The sequence below is a fragment of the Hylobates moloch genome, unplaced genomic scaffold (assembly GCF_009828535.3).
Source record: "Hylobates moloch isolate HMO894 unplaced genomic scaffold, HMol_V3 SCAFFOLD_9, whole genome shotgun sequence".
NCBI lineage: Eukaryota > Metazoa > Chordata > Mammalia > Primates > Hylobatidae > Hylobates > Hylobates moloch.
In genome coordinates this window covers 82,224,240-82,247,592 of record NW_026652284.1, presented here as the reverse complement: position 1 = coordinate 82,247,592, position 23,353 = coordinate 82,224,240, and the positions used below count along the sequence as shown (strand labels likewise).

Genomic DNA, 23,353 nt, shown 5'->3' with positions numbered 1-23,353 from the left:
TTTCTGCAGTTTTCTAAGCTAACGACTTCTTTGCTCCTCCTCTTAAAAGAATGAATGCTATTTTAGCCCTTTTAGCCTGGGAGCTCATTATTCTGTATTTTCAATGTCCCACAAATTCCCCTCTGTCAAAAAACATTGATTTTGTCAACAGAATACCTTTCATTTAGGAATAATATGGAGAGAGATTATCTCAGCGGCTGAGAGCATGAGACACCAAATATTCAGAGGATAATTAAAGTGTGCTTCCAGATGTTTTCAAATATAGCCACAGAGACAAATACTGATCAGTCGAGTAATTGATTCCCTGCCAACTATTTTCCATCCAGTCATGTTCTTAATGCCAAAACAGCTAATAAAGTCGGTGAAAAACAAAAACAAAAACAAACTGCTTTTGTATTAGTATGTAGAAAAAAATAGAGAGTAGTTTATTTCCCAGCAATTTTGCAACAAATTGTTTAGTATCATACAGACATAGGAGAATGGTATTTGCTGGAGATGAATGATGATTTCAATTAACCAACAAATGTTGGCTAAGTACCTACTAACTTGAGCCCTAGAGAAGAATGATATGGTATAACATGGACTTACGTATTTGGTAATAGATTATGTTTCTAGAAACATAATTCATTTATTTGTTCAATAAATATTTATTGAGCAGTTGCTATGTGACAGGCACTGTGTTAGATGGCGGGGATATTAATAGGGATAGGAAGTCATGCAGCTGAGAAGAGTGGGGTTGGGAGCAAAGTTAATCAAATAATCACACAAATACATTTTACAAATGTGTTAAGTACTATGATAGAAAACGACAACAGCAAAAACAAGGAACTACGAGACTATAAAATGCAGGTACCACACCTAGTCTCAGTGGGGATCAGGGAAGGCTTCCCTGCAGAAATCTGAAGGTGTTGGAGATGGGCAGAAGAAAGGCCAGAGCAGAGGTTCTAAGGTAGAAGGGAGCATGGAACTTACTAAGAATTGAGCCAAAGCTAGTGTTGCTGGAGAGCAAGGCAGGCATCCTATGGGGGAAAGCTAGAGAGGTGGCAGGAGCCAGATCATGAAAGACTTAATAGAGAATGAATGAATGAACCAACATGAGTAGTTTATAACAGGAAATGAGTCCTGTGGTCTTCTGTAGAAATAAAAGGAGTTTGCAATTGTGTAATGACTCTGCTGATAGGGAGAAGATATTCATTTACTCACCCAGCCAATATACCCAAGACAAAATCCCTGTTCCCATGGATCTGAGATTCTAGTGGAACAGGCAGATAATATGCCAATAAGCAAATATATAGGTTTTATACTAAGTTTTTGCTTATAAGTAAGTAGTGTGGGTCTTTAGATAGAATTTAAACATGATTTCAAGTATAAATTGTATTGCATGTAAGTGTGGTTATTCTTCTGTTTAGTTAAATAAAGGCATATACTCTAGAAGACCTAAGAGGATGTTCAGGACAGATGTCCTTGATAGTACCCAATTCACAGTCAAAGACTTCGAAGAAATTTCAAGAGAGGAAAACAAGAGAGAGAAACCAGGCTTTGTATTAATTTGTTCTTGTTTCTGAGACAATAGTGATCCCATTGTCCTCCCTGTGCCTCGTTCTGGAGTGGTGAGGGGAGGGGGAAGGGAGCAATACAAAGACTTAAATGAAACTCACAGAGTCTAACACTGATGGAGAAGGAGCTGAGAGGAAGAACATTTCAGAGTCTATTTCTTTGGTTTTATTTTCTTTGTTTTTGAAATGGGGTCTCACTCTGTTGCCCAGGCTGGAGTACAGTGGTACAATCTTGGCTTACTGAAGCCTCAGCCTCCTCAGTAGCAGGGACTACAAGTGCGCACCACCATGCCCAGCTAATTTTTGTATTTTTTTGTCGAGTCAGAGTGTCTCACTGTGTTGCCCAGGCTAGTCTAGCACACATGGCCTTAAGCAGTCCTTCTGTGTTGGCCTCCCTAAGTGTCGGAGTTATAGACATGAGCCACCACATCTGGCCTCTTTCTATTTCTTCTTACAAAAAGACCTTATTATACCTTATATATTTAACATGCTTTATACATTTTGCACATTTAGCATATCTAGAAAAGGTTCACATCTTAGAATCAATGTATATATTTAAGGAGATGGATTTCTTTCCCACATTCTCAAAAGTCGTTATTTCATATTGCTTCTTAAAGCCATTACTGACTTACAACACAGAAAACAATACATGCCTGGAAACTTATTTGAGGTTTTCAACTGTGCCTGTCTTTTATGAAGGTCTGCTGGAAGACTTCTTGATGCAATGTTTGCATAGCTACATAGAGAGTATTACTGACATCAGTGGAATTACACCAGGGCACTGATGAGGATTACCTTCAGGTCTTGTTTGCAAAAGTCAGAGGGTTTGATGTAAGTAGTTCATTATATCAAAGGGAGGCATAATAATTATCTGTTTTAATCTTCAGGAACCTCCTTGTTTCTGACTTTCCTACTGTATGAATCAAAGTGATTATTTCTATATATGCTGTCTTAGTCTGTTTAGTCTGCTATAACAAAATATCATAAACTGGGTAGCTTATAAACAACAGAAATTTATTTCCTACAGTTCTTGAGGTCAGGAAGTCCAAGATTAAGGTGCTGGCAGATTCGGTGTCTGTCGAGGTCCTATTTCCTGGTTCGTAGATGGTGCCTTCTCGCTGTATCCTCCTATGGTGGTAGGGGAAAAGAGACCCTGGGGTCTCTTTTATAATGACATTAAATCCACCTTCATGTCCTGATCACCTGCCCCAAACTCCACCTCCTAATATAATCACCTTGGGGGTTAGGACTTCAACATATGAATTTGGGGAGGGAGGCAGACACAAACATTCAGACCACAGCATATGCCAAAAATCTTAGAATTGGGAGGAATGATGGACATGTTGTTAGTGTGATCCTTCAGTACAAGTTTTTTTCAACATAGCACTATTGTCATTTTGAACCAGATAATTCTTCTGGAAGGGAGTGTCTTGCACATTATAGGATGTATTGCAGTATCCTGGTGCCGGTAGTATATCCCCGGTCATGACAACCATCTGAAGACATTGCCAAATGTCTCCTGGGAAGCGCAAATATCACCCTCAGTTGAGCACCCCTGCTTTAGTGCATCTTAATCAATGACTCACACTGCTCTGTTTTAGCCTTGTATTGTAGTTGTATCACAAATGTGTGCAATTCTAAATGTGTAGCTTTAACAGGATGGTATCTTTACAGTTCTGTAATTCTCACATCCAAACTGAAGATGATATTATGAAACCAGAATTATAAGATGAAATAATTAGATATTTACTCAGCCAAGTATGTGAAGTTCTAATGTGGTAATATGTTTTTCTGGGAGCCTCGTTTTATTTGTTAAAACCTTAGGAAATTTTACCCTCAAAGTTTAAAACTTACTTAGTGGTTCAACTGTTTCTTAAGAAGATACATTTATGAGAGTCTTAATGCCACAAAGACTCCACTTCAGTCAGCTGCAAGAATTAAGAGCCTTTTGGTCCTTGGCACCAAACTTAAATGAGACATAAATGAGGCACATTTAATGAAATCAATTCTAGTTTTATAGGAAGCTGAGAATAACAGCTTTGGTGTCCTTTGGTGATGGTGTTTGACATTTTAGTGTAATTTGTTATAATAGTACACTGGTTAATGTTCCCGTATTATCTGCGGTTTAATCAAAGTTTCTGAAAATGGGAAGAATGTGTTCTATCTGTCACTATAAAGCTAAGAAATGGTATTTCAAAATTACTTCAATCATACATGATTAGATCTTCTAAAGTGGTATTTTACTGTGCTATGGTGCAGCAAAGACTTCAAATTGCAAAAGTGTACTTACACATGTAGTAATATATGACACCATTAAAGAGATTATTTTTAAATAAAATTCCTTTTTATTTGTATTTTTTATTTTAATAGATATTTATTTTGTTAGGTGGTTTTGTGAAAGTGAAATTCCTTTTTACTGTTATTGTTTACCTCACTTAAAGGCTTCCTGCCTTAAAGTGTCACATGTAGTTCAAATGAGTCAATATTATATGTAAAATAGTTTCTTTTGTGTCATGATGCTCTTCAGAAATATTAAGGACTTCTGATTATCTCAAAAATAAAGTTCTGAGTCCCTTTCATGACATTCGAGGCCCTCTAGTAACTGGCTTCAATCAATCTTTGCACATTTACCTCCCTTTGCCTTGTCCTCATGTCTTATTCCAGCCATAATGAAGGAGGTGGCCTGGGTCATCTTTGCACTTTTCTGCCTCCATAGCACTTCTCATGTTGTGATTTCTACCCCTCAAATTCTAATCCACTCTTAATCATTTATTTCACAAAACATTCTCAAATTTTCTTAGTTGGAATTAAACTCTCTCTCTTTTTTTGTATAATGCTTTGAAAGCGCTAGACTAGTCCTTTTCACACTATCTGGGGGGAATTCAATTTTTGAAAAACTTTCCAATTCATCACAAATCAATAGGTATCCTTCTGTCTGTGACTACCAGTGAGAGGTAACAGCGTGCTGGCAGCCCTGGCAGCCCTCGCTGGCTCTCAGGCCTCCTCGGCCTCGGCGTCCACTCTGGCCATGCTCCAGGAGCCCTTTAGCCCGCCACTGCGCTGTGGGGGCCCCTCTCTGGGCTGGCCGAGGCCAGAGCCAGCTCCCTCTGCTTGTGGGGAGGTGTACAGGGAGAGGCGCGGGTGGGAACTGGGGCTGCTGTGCACGGCGATTGCGGGCCAGCATGAGTTATGGGTGGGCGTGGGCTCGGGCTCGCTGGGCCCTGCACTCAGAGCGGCTGGCCAGCGCTGCTGGCCCTGGGCAGTGAGGGGCTTAGCACCCAGGCCAGCAGCTGCGGAGGGTGCTCCGGATCCCCCAGCAGTGCTGGCCCACCAGTGCTGCTGTCAAATTCTCGCCGGGCCTCAGCTGCCTCCCCGCGGGGCAGGGCTTGGGACCTGCAGCCCGCCATGCCCGAGCCTCCCTAGACTCCCCCAGCCCCCCGCACCGTGGGCTCCTGCACGGCCCCAGCCTCCCCGGCAAGCACGGCCCCCTGCTCCACGGCACCTGGTCCCATCCACCGCCCAAGGGCTGAGGAGTGCAGACACACAGTGCGGGACTGGCAGGCAGCTCCACCTGCGGCCCTGGCAGGGTGATCCACAAGATGAAGCCAGCTGGGTTCCTGAGCGGGTGGGGACTTGGAGGACTTTTATTGGAGGATTGTAAATGCACCAATCAGCACCCTGTCAAAACGGACCAATGAGCGCTCTGTAAAACAGACCAATCAGCTCTCTGTAAAATGGACCAGTCAGCAGGATGTGGGTGGGGGCCAGATAAGGGAATAAAAGCAGGCTGCCCGAGCCAGCAGTTGCAACCCGTTCAGGTCCTATTTCACACCATGGAAGTGGTGTTCTTTTGCCCTTTGCAACAGATCTTGCTGTTGCTCGCTGTTTGGGTCCGCACTGCCTTTATGAGCTGTAACACTCACAGTGAAGATCTGCAGCCTCACTCTTGAGGCCAGCCAGACCACGAACCCACCGGGAGAAATGAACAACTCCGGACGCGCGGCCTGAAGAGCTGTAATACTCGCCGTGAAGGTCTGCAGCTTCACTCCTGAAGCCAGTGAGACCACGAACCCACCAGAAGGAAGAAACTCTGAACACGTCTGAACATCAGAAGGAACAAACTCCAGACACACCATCTTTAAGAACTGTTACACCATGAGGGTCTGCGGCCTCATTTTTGAAGTCAGTGAGACCAAGAACCCACCAATTCCAGGCACACCAGTACTTAGAATCTACCCCAGGAAACGCACCATGCAAGTTTGGCAATCTCCAGACCATTCTATACCCTATTCAATGAGATGAGTTTACTTGATTACACATTTGGATGCTGTAGCAATGTCCAGCTGCTATAGAAGTTTATTGACAACTACTTGCAATATCTGTATTTGCCTTATTGAAGTCTGATAAGACTGGTCCATAGACCACATTTTAAGTAGCGCTGTCTTAGACTCTAAGCTCCATGAGGACAGAACCTAGGGCTGCTTTTTTTCATCATCATAATTCTAGGACATGGCATTGACTGTCACATAACTGCACATTGATTATATGCAGAGGTTCTGTCAGTAGCAGTTCCTGCCTGCAAAGTAGCTTGTATTAGATCTTGATCACTTTTTAGCACCTATAGGATCATCATACTTTACTTATAACAGAAAATAAGAATAAATGGGACCATCAGGCTGATTTATTTTTAAAATACATGCTCTTTAATACAAAATCTACTGAAAGAAAACATAATGTTAGCCTCCTGGTGCTGGTATGACCTCCTTATAAATAAAAATCACTTGATTAATAATTTAATTTTCTTTCACTAGATAGTTGTAAAAATTCACTTCAAGTTCACTTAAGTAAAATAAAAGAAGCTTAAAAGAAATCTAAAACAATTAGCCTCTTAAATAGCAAGACTGTATGAGAGAAATGTGTTCCTTGTACAAGGGAACCCCTGTAAAAAAAATTATATTTAAAACCCAAATGGCTTTCTATTATGCAGCTCAAGGAGAAACACTGAAACTCTTGAACGGTCTAATGTATTTCTGAAAATGAGAATCACATGGAGTTAGTTTAGCATCTAGCAATGTAATTTCTATGGGACAGAGTAACATTTTTCAAAGTTTAAAATGTAAGATTCTTAATAAATTACTTGACAATGCTATTTGAACATAACAGCTCTCACTTTCAGTAGTTCAAGAATGTCTTCTGAAGTGGTAGGAAGTTGCAGTTGAATGTTCATAGTTTTCACTGAATGCTTCATTGTGTTAATGTTAACAGCCAAGAAAAACAAGGACATTTACTATATGTTTTTCCTACCCTTGGCCACTTACTTTTCCGTGGAACATTTGTTATTTCTGGGAAACATATGGCATATGCCCAGAACCATAATCAGTAACAGTTTGATGTTATAGGAGTTCAAAATTTAGTGTTTTCTAGCTTCGTTAGATCAGCGGCTTCCTCTGAAATATAAAACCAACAAATACAGATCCTAAGGGTACATTCTGGAGTCAGCTTTTTTTCTCCTTTACTAACTGCAGTATTTGCTTGTTTTGATGGGGAGATGTTCAAACAGCTCTTCCCCAGAGCCAGAAGGAGGCACTGCTCTAAGTACTTTATATATATCAACTTATTTAATCATTGCAGTAACAGGTGAGAAAAAAAGGGGCACAAAGACGTTAATTTGCCCAAAGTCACTTAAATGGGAAATTGTGTTGTCAGGATTCCTCCTAGGGAGTCTGGCTCCAGGGTCTGTGTTAAAACATACATAGTATCTTTTATGCGATACTGTTCCTCTAAGGAGATGAAAGCTTCCAGAATTCCATTGGTAAAATACTGTTGAAAAGGTTATTTTCTTGCAGACTATTTCTGACTAATGCTTATGTAGTAGCTGAGAAATGCAGAATGACTGGGGAATGCTGGGTAGTCAGGAATGCTGGATAAATGGGGGAATGCTAGGTAACCAGGGAAAGCTGGGTAACTAGGAATGCTGGATAATAGGGGAATGCTGGGTAATTGGGAATTCTGGGTAATCAGGGAATGCTGGGTAAACTGAGGAGAGGGACAAGAAGTCATTAGTTAGCAGCTCACGCTAAGCAAACTTTTAGTATCTGTAAACCAGAGGGTTGTTATTAATACAGAATCTGGGACTGCTGCAATGTTGATTATGCTCACATAAGATCCTTCAAATCAGTGTTATCTTTGAATCAGAAGATATATGTTTGTAGATGCATTTTACTTCAAATCTTTAACTGTATTTAAAATTCATAGTTTTCTAGCACTTGCTACATATACATATACAATAGCTGAGAGGAGACATTTCAGGGAAAGAATGTTACTTATTTATTAATTCGTTTATTTTTTACTTAAGACTTAAAGACTTGGTGGGGGAGTGGGTTAGCAGAGAGAACCCTTAGTCTTTCCTATAGGAAATTTACCACTGAGTTCTCATACATATCATAGCCAGGGGAGAAAAGATAACCACTTTTGCTTTGTGCTGGAAGTCATTGGTTGCTGAGGCTGATTATTCAAAGAAGGCAAAACGTCTCATTGGTATCAAAATGTAGTTTGTCCCATCTTGTGTTACTAATGCAGTTATTAAGGACTGAAAATGCAACATTGCTTAGCAACATGCATAACAGTATTTACTATTATTTTATTTGAGCAGCGGCAGCAGTAAGTACTATGTCTTGTAAATGTCCTGGTGACATTTTATTTTCCTTCTCATCTAACATTGCTTGTATCCATTGCCATGGTATTAAGCAAAATGCTTAGTCTGTGGCTTGGTAGAGTGGGTTTAGATATACTCCCTTAAGTACAGAGATCAGCCCTGAAAGCTGGCATTAGCCCAATACAGAACCAAAAGGAAATTAGGCTGCAGGTAAGAAAAAGTAGTAAAGGATTCCTACAACTGTCATGGTCTATATAAATCTTCTAATTTTCACTACCGGCAAGTATATCATGATGTCCCGTGAGATGCAGGAACTTGCTATAATACTGTTCAGGCTATTTGTTTTGTTGTCTCCAGTCTTTCAGGCAGCAACTAGTGTTCATAATAATCAAAAGCAAACATAATCCCTATTTCCTCCTAGTGAAAAGACAGCACCTTGACTAATAACTGTGCTAGCACTCCCTTGTCATTTGCACTTCACCCTGTGTGTTGGAGAACGAGTTGATGTCTGCGAAAATTTGATCTGGGTGGACTTCCATCCAAGCCCTCCTTTCTTCTCCAAATTAGAATAGCAACTGTACATCTGGGAATCCGGGCATTCCTCTACTATTTTCCCTTTTTCTTTCTCCAAGTCATCCTAGCTTGATCTCTTAAATCCTGGTATGCTAACTTGACTTCTGCCTGGGGAAGAGCAAGAAATCCCAGAGGTTAGGACCATCTAGCTAGAAAGACTGTCTCTAAAAGAGTTGAACAATTTTGAGAGGAAAGAGGGGCCAAGCTTCTCTCATAAGAACAATAGAGAAAGAATCAGTTCACTACTACAACAGAGGCAGCCATTCATCCTGGAGGGGAGAGATGTTCCACTTGGGATTGTCACCCAGTGATTGATGTCTTTTCAATTCCAGGACATGTGGAGGTGTTTTAGGGATTTGAATCAGTGAGCAGCTTGTTTAATTCTTTGTCCTTCCCAGGGAGGGGTCCTGAATGTGGACATCTTCCTCATGCAGTTTCAGTTTTTGGTGCCTTCCACGTCCTTGGCTTTGCTTTTGCTTTGTTGCGTCTTAGAATCATTAATTAATTATGGATCCAGTTCCTTCTGTGCACTTGCTAATTGGATGTTTTGAAAAATTGCTCCATGCTGGCTTCAATAATGAGGAGAGAATTAAAAGGCTGAGAAGTGCTGGGAAAGAGAGACAGACCACAATGGTCATGGAAATCTAGCAAAAACCACCCGAGATAACTGTTACCCCAGTAACCAGGGGCACGGAGCACTGAGCAGAGAGGTTAGAAAAAAAAGACAATGAAGTGATGAAAGGGACAGGGTCAATGAGGGGGCCTATTCTTGAGAAGAACACTTGCAAGGAGGGAAATCCTGTGTGAAGGGTGCATTGGCTGGACAGCCTGAGCTAGCTGTTGCCTCCTGTTGAGGAGAGGAGCTCCCTGAACAGGATGAAGAGCCAGGACTTTGGAGTCCAGCATCCTGACATCTGTGTCTGGATTCTGCCATTTACTGGCTGTGGGATGTGGAACAAATGACTTTACCTCTCTGATCATCCAGTTCTTCATCTGTGAAATGAAAAATAATAGTACTTGTGTTATAGTGTTGTGGTGAGATCAAGTTGGCCAGACTGTCTAGACTACTTCCCGGCACATAGCAAACTCTCAGTACTGGCTAGTCATTATTATTATGCAGTTATGTTGTCAATTTAATGATGTAATAATAAAATATTAACGTAGGTAACATACTTAGTCTGGCATAGCTCAGGATTTAAAATACTTTGTAGGAGAATCATTGTTTCCATTCATTCCTCTCCTTTCTCTTTCTGGCCAGTTTGTCTTTTCCACTTATCCCCCCTCCCTCCTCTTCTACTTAGAAAGAGGAGAGGAGTTAAAAATTGGATAAGATGCTGGGCACAGTGGCTCATGCCTGTATTCCCAGTGCTTTGGGAGGCTGAGGCAAGAGGATCACTTGAGGCCAGGAATTTGAGACCAACCTGGGCAACATAGTAAGACCTCGTCTCTACAAAAAAATTTTTAAAAGTTAGCCGGATGTGATGGTGCATACCTGTAGTCCTCGCTGTGAAGGAGGCTGAGGCAGGAGGATCACCTGAGCCCAAGAGTTGGAGGTTACAGTGAGCTATGATTGTACCACTACACTCCAGCCTGGGCAACAGAGGGGGAGACCCTTTCTCAGAAAAAAAATTTTTTTTGATTAAGAAAAATGCAGCTGTTCGGCTGGGGGCCTTTGGTTGTTGGGATATAGCAGAAGTGTGGGAAATGCTGAAAGAGGTCATCAAAGCCCAGCTGGCCAAATAACCCATGGAAACCCTTCCCAGTGTGGATCCTATCATCCTGGGCCATTACTTATTTGGCATTTAGACATAGGTGATTTGCAACTTCAGATTCTAGATTTTCTCCTCCATTAAAATGTAAACCTTCAGAATGGAAAAGTTTGTTGTCTCTTTTGTTTACTGCTAATTCTCTAAGTGTCTAGATACAGCTATCAGCTCCACCTTTGGGCTGAACCTCCTGAAAGTCCTCAAACGGGCCTTCAGGTTCTGACTCAATCTCCCCCACCCCATGTTACCGCTCTGATTTTATCTCCTACTACTCTGTGAAATCTAGCTAGATATATTCAGGAGTAGATAAGACTGTTGGGGCATATGAAAGACATCTAGCAGCAAAATGTAGTAGAAAGATTTAGAATGAATCATGTTTGAGGTCTAAGTTCTAGTTCTGCTACTATTTCCTGGGGTGAAACTGGGCCAAATCATGTGACCTTTGTAGGCTTTAGCCTCCACACTGAAAGAATTTTGGATCAGGGTGCTTCTAATTGTAAATTTAATGGCAATGCTATCCTTGGTTATAGCATAATATGAAGTTGATTTATCCATTCAGAAATATTTCTGAGTATTTTTGGTCCCTGGTGTGAAATTGTGAATCTTAGCCTGGTGATTCATAGGCTAACAGCTGCTTTCCCACCATCTACCCCAAGCTCAGGGCTTTGCAATGGGGGCGGCAGTATAGCCAGAGCTGACATCATGTCCTATTCTTCCTAGGTCCAAGTCATTTCCATCAAGCAGCATTTCCCAGGCTTTTGTCATTCAAGTCCCATCTCCATGATTTTTACTATATCACATTCTATCTATATTATTTTTTACTTAATGTCTTTCTTTAAGCCACTCCCTCTTTATATTTTACCTTGCATTTGCCCTAAGCAGCAGTTATAGCTGTGAATAGCTTTGAAATTGGTTATGCCAGCTATACTTTTTTTCTAAAGCACATGAAAATAAATACACAACCATAATCCACCATAACTGTGTACCGCTAAAATTGTCTTGAGTAACTCCAATGGTTTGCCTTGCACACTTTGGGAAACATCACCATGAAGGTGAGGGACAGAGCTCTGGAGCTTTCACCGCCTTCAGTGTCCTTCTTCCAGTGATCTTAGACCTTGGGAGTAAAGAAAAAGCCATTCTCAATGAAAATCTAAGGGAGCCCTTTCCAAGGCATTTGAGATTGTTCACTTTGTTTTGGTTTGGAATGTAGTGCAGAAATGACTAAGCCTTCCCAGGAGGCCAAGGGCTGCTGGAAAGAGGAAAGAAAGGTATTTTGCTGGCTTAAAAAACAGAAGTCAATGGCAAAAGAACATGCTGAAGGGAAAGAGCAATTAACTGAAGTAAAATAAAGCAGCAGAAAAGTGAGAGGAGTGGTGGGGAAAACTACTGCAGAGAAATGCAGTTGCTCGCAGAAGCAAAGCATTAGTGGAAGGTGAGAGACTTTGCAGAGATCCTCATTTCCTCCTCGTTTTGGACTTTCGGAGTCTCTCTCTCTTATGATGTGAGAACTGATTAGATACACACAGGGGCTCAGCTTGGAGGCCCGAAGTATTATATTCTTCAATACGCTTCCTGCTATTGGGATCATGCTCTAAACAGGTTAGCTCCTCCATGACATATAGTTTTGGCATGAAAGATGGATCTAAGGCTACCAGAGAGAAAGAGTTAGAAATGACTGTAGACTTTTTCTAGCATCTTTTCATACTTTATTAAGAAAGGGAAGGAACTTAGGCTTTATCATGATATAGATTTGATTGACTTAGGCCCACATATCTGCAAGAGTCAGCCAAATTTAAATTGTAAACATGTTTTTAGAAAATCTGAATTCCCCAGCACAACTGGCTTTAACGATTGGAAACAAGATGCAGGACCCCAACACAGACACTGAGTGGAATGACATCTTAGACAAGAAGGGCGTCTTACCCACCAAGGAAAGTCTAAAAGAATTGGAAGAGGAGGCAGAAGAGGAGCAGTGCATCCTTCAGCAGTCAGTGGTGACAACATACAAAGATATGACTTTGGAAGAGCTGGAGGATCATGAAGACGAGTTTAATGAGGAGGATGAACATGCTATTGAAATGTACAGATGGCAGAGACTCGCTGAGTGGAAAGCAATTAAACTGAAGGATAAATTTGGAGAAGTTTTGGGGATCTCAGGGAAGTATTATGTTCAAGAAGTTACCAAAGCTGGTGAGGGCTTGAGGGTCGTCTTGCACCTTTACAAACAAGGAATTCCCCTCTGTGCCCTGATAAATCAGCACCTCAGTGGACTTGCCAGGAAGTTTCCTGATGTCAAATTTATCAAAGCCAATTCAACAATCTGCATACCCAATTATCCTGATAGGAATCTGCCGATGATATTTGTTTACCTGGAAGGAGACATCAAGACTCAGTTGATCGGTCCTCTGGTGTTTGGTGGCATGAACCTGACAAGAGATGAGTTGGGGTGGAAACTGTCTGAATCTGGAGCAATTAAGACAGACTTGGAGGAAAACCCTAAGAAGCTGATTGAAGATGTGTTGCTGTCCTCAGTGCAGAGCTCTGTCCCCATGAGGAGGGACAGTGATTCCGAAGGTGACTGAGGCTGCAGCTGCTATCACATGCTGAACTTTCTTGTGACAAATTGTCTGGATTTTTTTGAAAAAAAGAAAAAGCAAGAATGAATCCTTCTGGTTTTTAGTTTTGTATAAATTATGTTTCAAATCTTTACATTTTAGAAATAATCATTGCTGGAAATTCTGTTAAATATTTTAGAATTTTTTTTTAAACTATAGTATTTCCTCTAAAAAAATTAAAACCAGCTATTGGTATGGCAAAAAAAAAAAAATGAAAATCTGAATTCCAGAGGATTAAAATATCTCTGTTTGGGAACATCTCCCCTGGCACACAGCTGAAGTAAGTGCCTGCAGATGGTCCCAGCCCTGTTGAGGGGAACTGTGTTGGGGTCTAGCATGCATTGTGCTGGGCCCCTGTCAAAGCTGATGAGTTCCAATCTAGAATTTTGATTAGGAGGAGGGAGGTATGTTAGGAGCCAAGTCAGCTGCACAAAGGCTGATTGGAAAAAACTTCTGTATTGTTTTGTGTTTTTCCAGATTTTTCTATTTAAAAAATAGTGCCCATTAAGAGGGAGTGCTGATATCATTACCATCCTTTCCAAAAGGGGACAGGAACTGGGAGGCTCTGAGGAAACTAGGTATGGTCCATACAGCAGATAGGACAGATTCAGCCAAAAGACAAGAAGCTCTTGGTTAAGCTGCACCAAGAATACTATCAATTACTGTTTCCTGGGATGAATTTAGGAAAAACCTAAGAATTAAATTGTGCTCAAAGCACATGAAATGCAGTTTCATATACTGTTTTTCTAGAACCTCAACTAGGATATTTATAATAAGATTTTGGTTTCTTTCCAGACTTGAGAGAACATTCATCTAAAATAACATTTTTTCAGGTCAATTTCGGCCAGATGTTCTTTAGATAACTCATGAACATTCTGTTTTTTTTTTTTTTTTTTTTTTTTTGCGGGGGTGGGGAGGGTAGAGCATAATCCCTTGAACCCTTTTTGAACCTTTTTGGGAGATACTATTTCTTTCCTCATTCCCTCTTTATTTTCTCTTCTCTATTCTTGAGTCTCTGTAGAGGCTGACCTGTGGGCCAAATCCTATTTCTCCAGATCTTTGCCCCCAGTAAAGCAAAACAAATAGACCATCTTTCACTTTTCAGAATTTTCAAGACTATGTCAATGCTTTGACTAAGTCAGACCTTTGTGTAGAGTACATGAATCTCAGCAGCAGTGATGAGCTGGCCTCTTCCAGAAGGGAATTCACTGCATGGGTGTGGGCCACTGAGTTAATGTGTTTCACAGCCCACTTTGCTACCCTTGCCTGGTTCCTGAAATGATTCAAACAAAGTAACAACTTAAATCATCAGAACAGAAAAAAAAGGATTATTAAGTGTACTCTCTTTTATGTGATTTTTATTCTTGTTTATTTGTTTCATATGAACTTTATGTGAACAAAGGGACCTTGGTGAGTACATGTACAGCCAAATCAAACTTTAACAGAATCCCCTAAGATAAGACAGAAACTATGGGAAAAGGTTTTCTTATTAGGTATTTGTTCTGTCCATTCTGTGAAATACTCATTTCTAACACTGCTCTTTAGGTAAGAAAAAAAGTCATTTTTCTTTATATCTAGACTATTGAAGTTGTTGTATTTGTGATGAGAAATTTTTAAGAATGTGAAGTAAAGAGAGTGATGGGAGGCTGAGTTGGAAATAACACAACATCTAATTGAGTCCCCTCTTCTTCTGGTGAATTAGTATTGTGCCCATGCTCATGAACTAGTGTATTTTCTGTTTTTAATTTCCTCAATTTTCAAACTGTAAAATAAAATATTATGGTGTCTGTTTCCTGGGAACAGAAAACACATGTAAATATTTGATAAATTTGAGACAGAGAAATTTGGTTTGAAGCTTGTCAAAAAGATACATGAAATCAAGCCCCAATAAAATATTTTTCTTGCTTACATCTGGTTTATCATGATTGGATTAAATTGTTCTTTGTAACACACTCCTGAATGATTTTATAACAAATACATAAATGGGAGGATTACTTAAATGCCATTATGCTAACAATACCTACAATTTTGGTCATTGCACAGACATGACACTTAAAAGTTAGTATACATGTGTAGACTTTGGTTTAAGTCTTTTATTAAAACAGGACTTTGAGCTTTTATTGTTATCAATTAATATTTTAGGGTGCCCGAGGCAAGAGGCAGATGGAACCTGCAGCCCCGCACCTTGTCTTCCCTTCCCATCCCTGGCTCTTTGTGGCAGGACTCCCATGCAATCAAGCTGTATTAGTTTTCTGTAGATGCTGTAACAAATTAACCACAAATGTAGTGGCCTAAAACCACGCCAATTTATTATCTTGCGGTTCTGAAGATCAGAGTCTAAAATCAAGGTCCCAGCAGGGCTGCATTCCTTCTGGATGCCCTATGGGGAGAATGTCTTCTCTTGCTTTTTCCTTCCTCTCCAGGCTGCCTACATTCCTTAGCTCAGAGCCCCTTTATCTCATCACTCCAACCTCTTACTTCCATCACCACATCTCCTACTACTGACTCTGATCCTCCTCCCTCTCTCGAAAGATTCTTGTAATTACACTGGGCCTGTCCAGATCATCTAGGATAAACTTCCCATCCTGAGAACCTTAACTTAATCACATTTGTAAAGTGTCCTTACCATAGAAGGTAACATATTCATAGGCCCTGGGAACTAGGATGTGGATGTCTTTGGGAGGCCTACCACATGTGTGCACTCTCCAGGCCCACATTGTTACAGCCCCATCCTTTAGCATCACTGCCCCCTACACTTAGAACTGTTTTGTCTGCCCTTGGGAGGACCTCCCCAGGCAAGGGCTCACACAGGTCCTAGGAGTGGCTCTGTTACCAGTAGAGGGTCTTGACTGCAATTTGTCCAGGTTCTTGGCATTTTGAACAAAGAATTAGACAAAATACACAGCAAAGCAATAGAAGAATGAAGCAATGAAAGCAGAGATTTATTGAAAATGAAAGTATACTCCACAGAGTGGGAGCGGGCCATGCAGTGGCTCAAGGACCCTGGTTACAGGATCTTCTGGGGTCCAAATACCCTCTAAAGGTTTTCCATCGGGCTCTTGGCATACACCCCATGCAGATGGAGTAGTGGCCTGTGATCAGTCTGGTTGGTTGCAGAAAGCCTTGTTTTTGGTCTGTGCTTCTCCTCATGCGTCAAGGAGTTGCCTTCTGCAACCAATCAGAGGCTGAAGTGTAGTCACAAAATTATGCTCCTATGCAAACATCTGATTGGTTGCAGAAAGCAACTAATCAAAGGTACTTTCAACTTTCCATCTGCCAGGCAGAAATGGGGGAGGTTTGCAAAGGGAGTAACCTTTGGTCCTTTTGTTATTTAGGTGTGAAAAGTTGGGGTTTTCCTTTTGATTTAGTTCTAGGAAGTCAGCGTGAATCAGCCTTAGGTGCCCTGCCTCCCAACCCTATTCTCCTGCTTCAGCTCAGACCAATTGAACAGGGAATTCCAGGATCCCTGGTACCTGGAAGGCTGTCAGGGTTTAGGAGAAGGTCAATGTAAGCTCAGTGTGGGCACAGGGCTCTCAGGCTCCTTGATGCATGAGGAGGAGCACAGACAAAAAAAGGCGAAAGTGGGGCCCTCTAAGTCTAGAGGCCCAGAGCAGGGGCCAGGTGCTGGCATCTATAAGCAGTGTTCCTCCAACAGCTAGGCAAGCAGCATGATTGAATGCCTGGAGGTGGGCTGTGGTCAAATGGAGACTGTCAGTCCATTATAAAGGAGGCAGTAGAAATACAGTGCCAGGGAAAGGGGCCCAGTGTTGCTACATCTTAGCAAAACTGAAAATCTATTTTCATTTTGTTTTAAACAATATGCAAGCCAAAAAAAAAAAAAGGTGGGGGGTACCAGATATGGCTCTCAGCCCTTCAATTTGCAACTGACCCCTGGTTCAAATGGATGAGCACAGCATACCTAGGCATAGATGACATTTTATTGAATGAGTGAACAATGAACTTCAATGTCAAATTCAGAGATGGTGCATTAAATAAATTACCCAAAGCTGAAAAATTCATCCCTAATTATGTCACATTGTTCAGTAGGCTCATCAGAGATTCAGCAGGGAGATAACATGACAACTTTAAGATAAATATTAATAAAATGTCCACGATATGGCAATGCCTTCAATTTGTATAAACCCTTTTCCATGATAAATTTCACAGACAAAAAATAAAGCCTACAAATTAAATCCCCTTGCCAGTGAAAATTCCAAAGTTAAAGTCCAAAGGAATTAAAGTCCAAAATTGGAAGCTTTTCTGTGGAGCTAAAAATCCAAAGGAATCAAATTTCCAATCAGAAAGCTGAAGTTCAAAATTACTTCAGAAATTTCTAAGAAGTTGCTTCATCATCATTTAGTCATTTGACAATTATTTATGGAGCTTCTACTGCACACCAGGCACTGTGCTAGGTCCTGGGGGGAAAGTGGTGAATAAGAGGCAACCATGTCCTTATGGAGTTGATATTTAGATAGGGAACAACATAAGCAAGTGAAATATGTAGTATTTTAGGTAGTGATGATTGCTAAGGAGAAAAAAACTAGGAAAACTGAAGGTAGGGGCAGTTTGAAATTTTAGATAGAATGGCCAAGGATAGTTCCATTGAGAAGGTGACTTTTGAGAAAAAGCCTGAAGGAAATGAGGGAGGTAGCCTGGCAGATACTTGGTGGGAGACCATGCCAGGATGAGGGAGTGCCAAGTACAAAGGCCTGTGTTGGGTGTGGCCTGGTGTGCTTGAGGAACAGTGGAAGGCCAGAGTGGCTGGAGCAGAGAGAACAGAGATGGGGGATAGTAGAAGGTGGTGGTCAGAGCAGAAAAGGGAGCCAGAGCATGGAGGATTCTTAAAGATAAGAACTCTGGCATTTACTCTGAGTAGGATGGGAGTGCTTGGAAGATCTTGAGCAGAGAAGTGACATGCTCTGACTTGTTTAAGTTTAAGTCAGACCTCTCTGGCTGCCGCATTCTGAAGAGGCTAAAGAGAGTAAGGACAGAACTAGCGACACCAGTTAGGAGGCCATTGTAATACCCCTGGGAATGGCTGTTAGTGTTAAAATTTGGAGGTAGAAATGGTGGTAATGAGAAGAGGTCAGATTCTGGATCAGTTTTGATAGTTCATATAACAGGATTTTCTCATGTATCTGGCTGGGGTATAAGGAGAAGAGAAGTCATGAATGGCACCATGGTTTTGGTTTGAACAACCAGAATGGAATTGCTGTTATGAGAATAGGAATGACTGGGAAGGAAACAGAGTTTGAAGGAAAGATCAAGGGGCAATCTGGGGACATATTAAGTCCTAAACATCTATTAGACATGCAAAGTAGATGAGTAGGTATTTGAAGGTATAGATCTGCAGTTCAGGGGAGAGGAGCCAGACTGGAGATACAAATTTGGCAATTGTCAGCATGTAGATTTTATCTAAAGCCATAGGACTGGATGAGATCACCTGGAAAGTATGTGTGGACAGAAAAAAGAAGAGTTTCTAGACCTAAGCCCTGGGTGACTCCAATGTAGAGATCAGGAGGATGAGGGGGAACCAGCAAAGGAAAATGAGAACAAGCATTTGGGAAGGTAGGAAGAAGAAATCATTTCATGAAGGTACTGAACAGCTGTGTCAAATGACGCTGGGAGGTGAAGGCTGAGAATTGACCATTGGCTTTAGCAACATAGAAGTTAATGGAGACTTTGATATGAGTAGACTCAGCTAGACTGATGGACACTCTGGTGCCTGGGTACAGCTGAGGCTCCTTCAACAGCTCTAGCCTGGCTATCATCCTGGAATGCATGTAGTTCTCTCAAGTACTGAAGCACTAGGAAGTAGAGTTAGACACAAGATCACCCAAGTGGATCACTTTTTAATACATCTGAAGAGTTGATAACTGACCTAAGATTATTATAGAACCAGCCCCATCCACTTGAAATTAAAAATAAGACAGCCTGTGGCTCCTAAAAAATTATTTTAGGCACAAGGATATTCCCCAAACAAAGTATTTATTATTGTCAAGTATAATAAATACAAATAGCAGAAATACAATGACACTGAGTAAAGGAGGGTAGGTGGAGAAAATCTTGATTTCAGTTACACCAGGATCCAGTAAACCTACCATACTGGAGAGCATGACCTGTGAATTCACACTAAGTGGAAAAAATATCACATGCACAAACACTACCACTGCAGCCACCCAGAAGGAGAGAGGAAAGAAAGAGAGAGAGAGGAGAAAGGAAACCCCAGTGGCTTTCTCCACAGTATAAACCCTGCCTCCCTAAAGCACAGACTGGGACCATTTAAGTGTCCATGTTTCCTGCAGGCAGTTGACACCCCAAAGAGAAAAACTGAGTGATGAAGGGCTGAGGCTCCACATTCCTAGTTTCTATCCCCAAAGGACTGATTAGAGAAAACACTGCTTCTCCCCTAGGACAGTGAGGCAGGGAGAAGAGAGCCTAGCAATAGCCCTCCAGGAGTCCTCCTAAACACAAACTCAGGGAAAAGATTTGACTTCTGTGCCTCATACTCCAACAAACACAACAGGAAAGGGAATTCAAACCATTTTATTTGATTGGTTCTTTGGTATAAAATTGATTTGGAGTAATGATAAATATGTCTTTGGCTACAATGAAATTAGAAACGTGAGTTTTCATCATTCAAAATCTCTCTTATTCTGGATGTAGAATATTTATACACATAATCTTAGATGCACATGTGTGCATGTCTGTCCATGATCAGGGAGAAACTAGAACTCACTTCTTGTTGAGTCCTTAAACTGTCCCATCTGCTGATGAGAGCACTTATAATAAAAATATCATTCTAACCAATCTGTTATAAACTCACGAACAAATCTGTGTCGAGTCCTTCATTTAAGACGGATAAAGATTACAAGTATTCTTTGTCCTTCTAGAAAATTGGAACAATCTGGCCGGGCGTGGTGGCTCACACCTGTAATCCCAGCACTTTGGGAGGCTGAGATGGGTGGATCACCTGAGGTCAGGAGTTCGAGACCAGCCTAGCCAACATGGTGAAACCCTGTCTCTACTAAAAATACCAAAAACTAGCCAGGCGTAGTGGTTGACACCTGTGATTCCAGCTACTCAGGAGGCTGAGACAGGAGAATCACTTTAATCCGGGAGGCGGAGGTTGCAGTGAGCCAAGATCTCACCATTGCATTCCAGCCTGGGCAAGAAGAGGGAAACTCTGCCTCAAAAAAAAAAAGAAAGAAAGAAAGAAAGAAAAGAAAATTGGAACAATCCTATCAGGTCATATAAAATATGGCTTTTCTTGTCAAGTCTTTGTGAAGATGCTGTTTCTTGTTACCTTAAAATGCCTGTCTCACCTCCTGTCTCCAGATCTCTCTCCTTTACTCCGTCAGCATTTAAGATTCTACTTTTCCATGGAGGCATCCATAATTAATCCCACCAGCCCTCATCAGCACTGGCATTCCATCACCCTCACATGCACTGTGGCTTTTGTAGGTCACGGTCTTGCTTTGTTGTTGGTTGTTGATATCCTTGTGTGTCAAGTAGACACATTTGCACACAGTTAGCCTCTTGGAAGGAAACTGGAACTCACAACTCCACAGGGGACTTGAAGCACAAAGTTTTATGTTCTCTGAGCCACCGTATGGCAGTAAGTAGACTTGCTTTAAGTGTCTTAGAGATTGATTGAGCTTAACTGAAATTATATACAGGACATGTAAATGCTTTGGAAAGTATATAATACTATCTGATTATAAGGTGCTGTTCTGATTGTTGGTTAATGTAGTTCTCTGTTCTGTTGCATGTTAGAATCACGTGGGGAGATTTGAAAACACACTAATGCCCAGGCCCCATCTGCTTGGAATTCTAAGTTCATTGCTCAGGGATGCAAAGCAGGCATCAGCATTTTTTAAAAGCTCCCCTCCCTAACTGCTTAAACCACAACCCTGGTTTGCCATTTTTTGCCAAGTAAGTCTTCCCCCAGCAGTCACACTACTCACTCCCGCATTTCATCCAGATCTTTGTCAAATGTCACTGCCTCAGAGAGCCCTTCCTGTACCCCTGTCTGAAATAGTCCTCCCCGCTCTCACCCATAGCTTTCTAGCCTCTCAAAGTGCTTTTGTGTTTTTCAAAGCATTTAGTGGTTACCTGATATGATATTAATATGTGGAATGATAAGGAAGTGAATTTCATTCAACGCAGGAATGGAGACCTGCCCTCCCACGGAAGCATCTCTAAATTTCCAATCCCCTATTATTTTAAGAATACCAACCAAAGAATGGAATGCCAGCCTAAATCCCCCTGGCTGGTGGGAGAAGGCAGATGATGACAGAGGAAGCCTGGGTTAAAAAAAAAAAAAAAAAAAAAAGTGAGAAACATGGCTTAAAACATTTCAAAAAGAGAGGGGAGGGGATAGAGGTGACACAATCTTTTTTAAAAATTGAAAGCAAGACTTTGGCAGAGGCCAAGTTGGCAAATGGAGAGAAACCTCATTCCTGCAGTTACAGAACCAATATCCGGATTGAGTGGGTAAATCTAGTTGGCCAAAGAAAAACCCCAAGGTTGATAAGAAAATAGTCACAGATGAGATAGGCTCCGGTCCTCCTCCATACCACACCTCGCACTGTGAGAATGATTCCCAGATGAAAGGAAATGAGAAGGCGATGGAGTGAGGAGGAGGTTTGGGAGCTGGGTGGGAGTTCTGGGGAGGTGAGCACACAGTGTGGAGAAAGAGGCTCTAGGGTCAGCTTGCTTGGATTTGATTTCAGAACCTTGGCTTTTGAATATAATTTATTTAACCTCAGGAGCTGTGAGGACTTACACACTTGACTTTTCTTCCTGGGCCTTCACGTCTGAAGATGACAGAAACTCCTGATTCATTGGGGTTGTTGTGAAGATTAAATGAAATAATATGTAAAAGTTTGTAGCAGAGTGCTTGCGAGACAGTAAGTGCTTAACAAATGCGTATTATTAGTAATGCCTTTTTAAAAGGGAGTGAGCTGGGCTGGGTGCGGTGGCTCACGCCTGTAATCCCAGCACTTTGGGAGGCCGAGGCAGGCGGATCACGAGGTCAGGAGATCGAGACCATCCTGGCTAACACGGTGAAAACCCGTCTCTACTAAAAAATACAAAAAAATTAGCTGGGCCTGGTGGCGGGAGCCCGTAGTCCCGGCTACGCAGGAGGCTGAGAGGCTGAGGCAGGAGAAAGGCATGAACCCGGGAGGCAGAGCTTGCAGTGAGCTGAGATGGCACCACTGCACTCTCCAACCTGGGCGACAGAGTGAGACTCCGTCTCACAGGGAAAAAAAAAAAAAAAAAAAAGGGAGTGAAGTCAGCTGTCAGAGAAAGCTGGAAAAATTTTTCTTTAGTCACGTAGCACTCATCCCAGGGAGCCGAGGACAGGGCATGTGACCTAACTGACTCTTCCCCAAACGAGGGAGGGATTTTCTATTTGTCCCTGTTAGAGAAAACTAGCATAAGATTAAATGATAAATGGCAGCAATCAATGTCAGTGAGAAATGTACACAGCTGTACTTGGATATTTGTCATTTTTGAAAATTTTAGTTAAAATTGAGTTCCTCCTTTATTATGCTATTAGATATTAATCACTAGTTACTATTTGCTTGTAATTTGAATAGTTTGCTTTTAGAAAAAAGCATAGCAAAGTGAAGCACATGCTAAACGTTTTCTAACTTTTGTCCAAGACTTTGAAAGATTAAGACTAAGGAGGCTTCATGGATCATAATTAAAGCACCATTCATTTGGAACCAGCTCCTAAAAAAAAGTTGTGCCTGTGGCCTCAAACTTGATTAAGGGAAATCCTGTAAGTCTTAGAAAATATCATAATTGCTGTAAGTAGTTTATTAATTATTGTGTAGGTTTACTTTAAATAGAAACTGTGTTCCTGAAAAACTGCAACTAAAATTTTTATAATTTTATTCATTTCTTTATTAACCGATATTGTAATATCTGTGAAAGTCAATCCCTTGTTTTGGATTGATTTTAAGTCACAGTAACTTCTAATTCTTTGTCAGACATGGTAGTTCAAAACCTGTACATGAATACTTGGTGGTATCATGGAATGCAACAGTCTTGTTTACTACTTAAGGGCAGCCTGGTGATGAATCCTTTTGCAGACTTGTGGAATTATTATTATTATTTTAAATGACAGTTATATAATTGTGATATGAATGATTGCAAGTTCCCTGAGGGCAAGGAAAT

General features: G+C 41.2%; 2 protein-coding genes across 6 annotated transcripts in view; both read left to right on the top strand.

Annotated features, from left to right (window-relative positions):
- Positions 1 to 23,353, top strand: part of NCALD (neurocalcin delta) — a 447,618-nt gene that overhangs the window by 243,453 nt on the left and 180,812 nt on the right. The gene's annotated exons all lie outside the window — the stretch shown is intronic.
- Positions 12,368 to 13,132, top strand: LOC116813483 (phosducin-like protein 3). The gene has a single exon (XM_032760149.2). It carries the CDS (start codon positions 12,413 to 12,415, stop codon positions 13,130 to 13,132), a length of 720 nt encoding a protein of 239 aa, XP_032616040.2. The 5' UTR covers positions 12,368 to 12,412.